General features: G+C 42.8%; 1 protein-coding gene across 1 annotated transcript; it reads right to left on the reverse strand.

Moving 5' to 3' along the window:
• ankrd63 (ankyrin repeat domain 63) lies at positions 1 to 2136 on the reverse strand. Its single transcript, XM_074661313.1, has one exon. It carries the CDS (start codon positions 2001 to 2003, stop codon positions 405 to 407), a length of 1599 nt encoding a protein of 532 aa, XP_074517414.1. The 5' UTR covers positions 2004 to 2136; the 3' UTR covers positions 1 to 404.
• Between the last annotated feature and the right edge of the window lie 5388 nt (positions 2137 to 7524).

The following is a 7524-nucleotide window of genomic DNA, read 5'->3' on the forward strand; positions in this document are numbered from 1 at the left end:
GCATGAATCATACAGTGCACAGTCAGAGAATATCTTTAAGCAAAATACATACAATATTTTTATAAACACAGAAGCATTATCAAATACATTTAATTCCATACAATATAAATCTTAAATATATGAAATAAAAATAATTATTTTCAGTAGCTGATAGACTGATATTAAGTTAATTTATAAATTATTTCAAATATAGATTAGCCAAATTGTATGCAGCTGTATGCAACTGAACACTTAGCTTTAAAACCTGTCTGTTTTTTTTTGATAAACATTGAAAAAAACGAATGAACAGCAACGTAAGCAAAATATTATTATTTCTCTCAATAAATAGCATATATCAGCAAGCAATCAAACTGCATTGTCAGAATTTTAAGTGCTGTAAAAATGTCCCAGGCATCGTCCTTATTCTAATCAAGGGCGGACTGAGATGAGCAGCTTTCAAACTCGCACTTCACTCCACTGATGCTGTCGACGCTCGGTTGGCTGTTGACCTGCTGGTGTGTGTGAGAGAGAGGGAAGGTTTCGGAGCGTGAAATCCGCGCTCGGCTGCTTGGGGAGCTGGATGAACAGTCTATGACCAGCCTCATGAATTCTGGCGCGGTGAATCGACGCAGCAGTCTGGTCCCCAGACCCATGAGCCCCGGCGTATGGCTCGGGACCTTCCCGGACCCCATCTCTCCTCTGGCAAACAGCAGTTTGCTGTGTCTGCCGGTCGGACCAAGGCTTCCCCTCTTCTGCTGCTCTCTTCTGCTTGATGCAGCTATGTCACTAACCTCTTCTCTCTGTGGTTTGCCATTCTCCTTCGCCTGACTCTTGCCGTTTAAAAGAGGTTTTGGCACTTGGACAGTTTTGTCAGCATCGTTTGTCAGGCCGCGGGTGTTCCCTTGACATTCCATCTTGTCTATCAGACATCTCTCATCCTGTAGCGAGGCTCTCTTTAATTTGCTGGCTGACAGGCTCATGTCACGCACATCGCCCTGATAGGACTGCTTTCTGCTGCTCAGAAGGTCCAGGTTAAACGACTTTGCTTTTCCCCAGAGAGCAACTCTCTCTGGTGTTTGCTCTTGGAGTCCAGTGTCTCGGCTGACATCTTTCTGGCTCGGTTTGGGCACAGAGTTCAGTGTTTTAGCTCGTAGCTCTCTAAGCTGGCAGTTCTGCAGTTGTTTGGCAGTGAAGAGGACGCTGTGGTCCCCCTCCGTCTTGCTTTTCTCTATCTGAGGAGGCAGAGCCCAGCTGTGGGGATGGTTGTCGTCTTGAGACTGGCTCCTGGGACATCTGAAGCGGTTCCACAGCCCGCTGCTGTCTCCGATCTTCAGCTGTCTCTGAAATACCCCAGGCAGTGAGTCTTCATTGCTATTCAGCTGCTTGGAGAACCTCTCCAGAACATGCCTGGGGAGCCTGTTGGGCAGCCGGCCCTCTCCTTCACCGACGGTACCCGAATCAGCAAGAGGATCATCTGTGCCAACAGCCCTCCTGCACGGAAAGTTCAGAATCTGCACACACTGGTTGTGTCCGAAGAAATTGGCCACCTCGATGGCTGAGTGGCCAGCGTTATTGGTTCTGTCCAGCCTCAGTCCCAGTCTTTTGAAAGCCCGGACCAGGAACTCCAGAATCGTGCTGTGCCCGGAAAAGGCAGCGTACATCAGAGAGCTGTTACCCCAGGAGTCAAAGACTTCCGGGTCCGCGTTGAACTGCACTAGAAGCTTGACTGCGTCCAGGTGACCCATCTCGCAGGCATGGCTCAGGGCACTGCGACCGTCCTCATCCTGGCAGTTCACATCGGCCCCTTTCTCCAGCAGCAGCCGGGTGAACTTGGCTCGGGTCCCGGGGTCTTGTAGGCAGACGGCGAACATAAGCGGGGTGCGGCTGTTTTCCGTCTTAGAGTTGATGATGCGTCCGTCCAATGCATCCAGGATGAAGCGCGCAAGGTGAACTTTACCGCCGTGCATGGCATCCAGGAAGGTCTTGGTACCAGAACCCTGGCGTAAATCTTTCGGCCGCATCATTCTCAAACAGCTACTTGTGGAGCTGAGCCGAGACAGAAGGTGACGAATAGGTTGAGAAAGTGTGTAGCAAGTTGTCGGAGGCTCTCCGTGTTGACAGCGAGTGCATTTACCTCAGAGTAAGACTTGGAGAGGAGCTGCCAGTGTTTTTATACCTCCCTCTCCACATGCCCTCCCCACGTTGCCTAGGAAACAAACGTCTGAGGACCATTATGCAGTGGCAGCATCCATTCAGCCCAAGCACTCTCTGCCTGGAGAGAAATATATGCTATTTGAACAGAATAATTACTCAAGGAGAAAAACATGGCCAGTGTTTTTCATGTGAGGTCTGAAAGGTTAACTCAAATGCACCATTTTTACTTTTCTTTGACGCAAAGTAAGTTAATTAAACAAATTCCTGCTGCAAATAATATAATAATGAAATTAATCAATACAGAAAAAGGACAATCCAGCATTTTGTGAAACCCATGAATAGGGCATTATGTTGAGTCCCCTTTCAAGATAATACTGTTATCAGGACTCTTGAGGAGCTTGCTTCAAAGGGAAGGAGGGTAAATTAACATTTAGTTTTTTTTCTTTTCAACATGCCTTTTAATGCTGCATCCATCCATCCACCATGTGGTTCTGCTTGCAGTTCGCTTCATCCTTAAATCATAATACAATGCAAGTTCAAATTATGCTACTCTATTGTGCCTTGACTTTCTCAAGGTTTCATAATAATAACTTTGCCTGAAGGTCTTCTTTTTTTTTTAAACGGAAAATAGTTAAATCAAAGAACTCCACAAGAAAAAGGCAGTGAAAGCCTAATTTTATTAGCTTATTGAATTTAATGAACAAGACCGCTGTTTTCATGAGGATATCAGCATGACACTGAAAGTAAATGTCAAATGCCCTTGTGATTAGAGTATGTCTATCATGTGCCTTGTTAAGCACGTGCAGTAGGTAATTCTGCTCTATTGTCACATTTCCTGCATCTAAATTTCTCCAATTCGCTTACAGCCTTCATTCATGTACCATTATAAACGTCAAAAGCACCTAATTTAAACACTTGCCTCTTGCATCTTTTGCCAAGGCTTGTGTAAAAGCGACAAGGACCCCTTCATGCAGCTGTTTCTCCTCCACAAGACCAGAACTTCATTTTAATTGCTAATATAAATCTCAGCAGGGCCAAAAATGGTGCCAAACAGTAGAGGTGAGAGAAACATTGCTGGGGTTCCACCTTTCTCACTGTTCACCATCCGCCTTCATCAACCCCCCAGCGGGTCCTTTATATAGCACCGAGAGCCATTCACTCATCTAAACATGGATGAAATTCATCAACGGAGCGACACTTCCTCCTGGGTGTCTTTCAGTGGATGGAGGCTATTCTGTTAATGCAGACATATCTTTTTCATCATAAAGAGAAATCTTCGGCACATCTTTTTATAACAAGGTCACATCATGGCAACATCTCAATAGGTTTAAGTTCTTATAATGCCAGAGATGCCACTCTGGATTTAGTCTCACAATGCCTGGATCCACAGGTGTCAGCATTGATGCCTTCAAAGCATATACATTATCCATAGGGAGGAAGTCGTAACTCAATCCAGATAATACTAAGGCAAAACTGAATTACTGATAGAAGTGGGCCTGTGAGATGAATGGAACATAAAGCTCTGTATATGATTAAACAAGACTAAAAGGCTACAGCCATAGCAGCTCTGTGAGGCTGGACTGAGGCAAAGTGTCGCCTTGGGTTAAATGCTAACGCCAGACAATAACAATGCTAACACGCCGGTGTTAAGCCATAGACTGAAAGATAGAAGTGGACGTAGTAACCGCGACGTCACCCATTGGTTTAAGGACTGCCGTTTTGAAGCCTTGAGTTTGGCATTTTCGTCGTCATTATCTTGTTTTTTTGCAACCAGAAGTGACACCAGAGGGGGGAGCTAAGTACAGTACAACCAATCTGTTGCTGAATAAGACATTTTTAGGCAAACTGAAAACACACAGTGAAAGGGTTAAAGTTGTAAGACGAAAACACAGACTGGACAACGCCGTGGTAGCAACCTGTCAATCACAACGTAGCCACGCCCTAAAGTATACCCTGCTTTATGGTCTGTTTGACTCTAAATGGGACCATAATTTACTAAATGAACATCATGCTGTATTGATGAAGATTTGAAACTAGCGATTGAGACCATAAACTCATGTTTACAATGTTTACTGAGGTAAAAAATCAAGTGAGAAGTAGGGTCATTTGCTCATAGACTTCTATACAATCTGACTTATTTTTGCAAGCAGAGGAGTCGCCCCTTGCTGGCTATTAGAAATAATGCAAGTTTGAGGCACTTCAGCATTGGCTTCACTCACTTCACTCAGACCGGGAGGTTGCTCACTGTGTTAAGCTGGTTTAATGTTTACCATCTTCGCCATCTTCATTTAGCCTGTTTGCATGCTTATGACACCTGAATGCCTGTACCAAATTTCATGGTAATTCATCCAATAGTTGTTGAGTCATTTCACTCAAAAAGTGTGAACCTCATGACGGCGCCAGAGGGAAAATCAGGGAACTCCAAAGTCATTCGGATTCATCCTCTGGGGACCATGAAGGTCTAATCAAATCTAATAGTCCATCTAATAGTTGTTTAGATATTTCAGTCTGGAACAAAGTGGTCCAACCGACCGACAGACCAACATCGCCATCCTTAGAGCCACGCAGCTTGCATGGCTGGTAGGCAGCTTTTTAAAAAAAAAATATTATATGTATTGCACTTTGTTTGAGCTCTGAGTGAAAGTTGTCAGAATAAACCGAACACACTGTTATGTTCCTAGAATAATCCTGCAGTGATGAGCACATGGTGGATAACAGAAGGTCACGTCTATTATTCAGTCTATTATTCAGTCTATTATTGTAATAGTAATAATATTAATGTATGTCGAGCTATTCAAATGATTCTTATTGGATGTAAAACCACACTACTACCACCACTACTAGCTGTACCTTTGACATAAAGATGGGTCCATGGATTAATGCCGATGATGTAAAATTCTAACCTTGTACTACAGAGATGCTATTTAGAACATCGCTGTTGTACTGAGCTGTTCATCATTTTTGTTGTAGTCATCCTGTTAGCTTGAATGAGTCAGACCATGTGCCTTGCCATCTTAATGTTTAATGTAACAATAATTGAACCCCTTGACCTAGTTTGCATGCTTTATCTATGCAAAGTTGCATCCTGCAGACCGTACAAGGAATATCCATGTAACTCTTTACTCTAAAGACATTAAAATCATTAATGCAGAGTGGATTCGTTCCTTTATGTGAGACATGCATGTTGATAAAGTGCCACATCACAGGTTCTTCACTGTGACTGTGGAAACAGATCACCTCCTACAAACATTAACATATAGCCCACTTTCCATACCAAGTAGGTCATGCTGCTAGCATGTCTCCTACACGGGAGGTTAAATGTATTAACTCTAAAGCATGTCAACAAAATCATAAAAACTAGTCTCCAGCATCTGATCAGTACTATAGTATAGCAAATAGGAGGACACCTCTAGGATAAAACTGATGAAGCCGACATTGAGTGTTGCACGGCGCTTCGTAACACTTCTTATTAGGTGTTCCAGTTCGAACACTCTGAGACTTTGGCTGCTTTTCAGAGGACAGTTCATCCAGAAATAGATTTGAGCCGCCTGGACTGGATGCATCCTCGCAGACAGGCCGCGAGCTACACTTGAATTATTGTGTTGGCCTCTGGCTACTGATGATTATCTGTATGCGGGTTGACATTTCCTGCAAGGGATGTTGGCTTTTATAAGAAAGAGTTCTGGATTAATGGACTCTCCATTTCTAAAATAGTCCCCATTGGGTGGCTGTCTATGTACCCTACTATTATATACCTTTTTATCTAGTCTATATTTATGGTACATGGCAAACAGAATAATTCTAATTAATATTCCTATCATTTCTCTGTCTGGACTTCAACATATAGTATGTGGTATAGTTTAGTAATTTACAATGAGCTGAAAATACTGTAAAGTACCACATTCTAGTGCATAAGATTTAATATCACTCTTAAATATTTATATAGTAACTAAACTAAAGTAGCAACGCAAAATACCATCCTCACTGTCAACAATCTGTATGAATATGAATAAAATTAAATGTGCTAAATACGAGATTGGGAACATTTCCTATTGCCTCTGCACGGCTCTAAACATGGCGATGGCTGAGCCGTTATCTCATAGCTAACGGTGCTAACAGTGAAAACAAAGGCAATAGTGGGTGCTACGCTTCCGCTAATGCACCGTTGGTTGGGACGACATTATCAGCTGTAACCGCCGTATGACCACAGTGCAGAGCGGCAACTGTGAGCTAGCCAATGGGGTACGCTCACATGCATGAACATGTACTAAAAGCATTTGCGGCCGGCCGGCCGGCTATGTCAACAAAGCATGGAAAAACTCAGATTACAATACAGACAGAGGGAGAGAGACTTCATTCTCTGCTCAGGTAGACATTACTGCTCTATATCTTTACATAGAAAATAGCTGTTTGATGCTATATTAATGCTCTGGATATCATATAGAGCACCTTTAACTAAGATTAGCAGAATAGGTTTATTTACTAAACTCTGTGTGTTTCTTAATGACACTTGTTTCAACTCTAAGATAATGGAGTTATTCAGTTAAATCCGAACAACAAACTAAATTCAAGTTAATGTCCAGCTGTAGATGTCCAATTGTCTGTGTTTCATACTGGCAAACCTGCCTTTCCATGTTTTTAGTATCTTAGACTTGTAGACTGTAGCACAGTGGAGATTCAGCCAGTTCTACTTTAAAAAAAAAATGTTTTTCATGCAGTGTTTTAAAATGTATTTCAGTCCACCAAAAAGAAAAGCACAACGAAGGTCGGGGGGGGGGGGGGCCTTCAAGGGGTACCAGACAGACAACACCGCAGGAACACTATGCCACCAGAAGAGAGGGGTCCAGGAAAACAGCAGATGCATAGCCCATTGCATGATATCTATATGTATATTTGCCTTCTTCGCCTTACAGTGTTTTAACTTAGTAACGGAAAAAAAGAGTCAAATTAATAGTCTGCCTCTATGCATGACATAAAACCACTCTACCATTCATTCACTGAATGTTAAAAATGGACCGAGCAGAAATGAATGAAATGTGGATGAAATATTCAGAATGTGAATGAGTTGGTGCCATGAGACTTGCTAATTGGGCAGATGTATGCAATAAAGCAGAGGTGTCATGGTAAATACCTGATCTCCCATTCATTGCGGGCCTGGCCCAAGCAGGAGCCACTTTGAATGCCTGATTAGAAATTAAAGCCGGTGTCAAGTTAAGGTGTTATCCGCAGCCCTAAACGTCTTAATTAGCCACCGGGGAGAATGGACTTTCAGTGCCACAGAATCAACAGGTTCTTTCGAGAAAAAAATTGTAAATGGAAACAAAACACTGAGCTGAACCCCCTTGGTAACTCCACTTAGCTACTAACACCTGGGACTAAATTAGTGGATGA

The sequence above is a fragment of the Sebastes fasciatus genome, chromosome 15 (genome assembly GCF_043250625.1).
Source record: "Sebastes fasciatus isolate fSebFas1 chromosome 15, fSebFas1.pri, whole genome shotgun sequence".
Taxonomy (NCBI): domain Eukaryota; kingdom Metazoa; phylum Chordata; class Actinopteri; order Perciformes; family Sebastidae; genus Sebastes; species Sebastes fasciatus.

Coding starts and splice junctions, on each gene's coding strand:
- ankrd63 (XM_074661313.1), bottom strand. CDS start 2,003: ATGATGCGGCCGAAAGATTTACGCCAGGGTTCTGGTACCAAGACCTTC.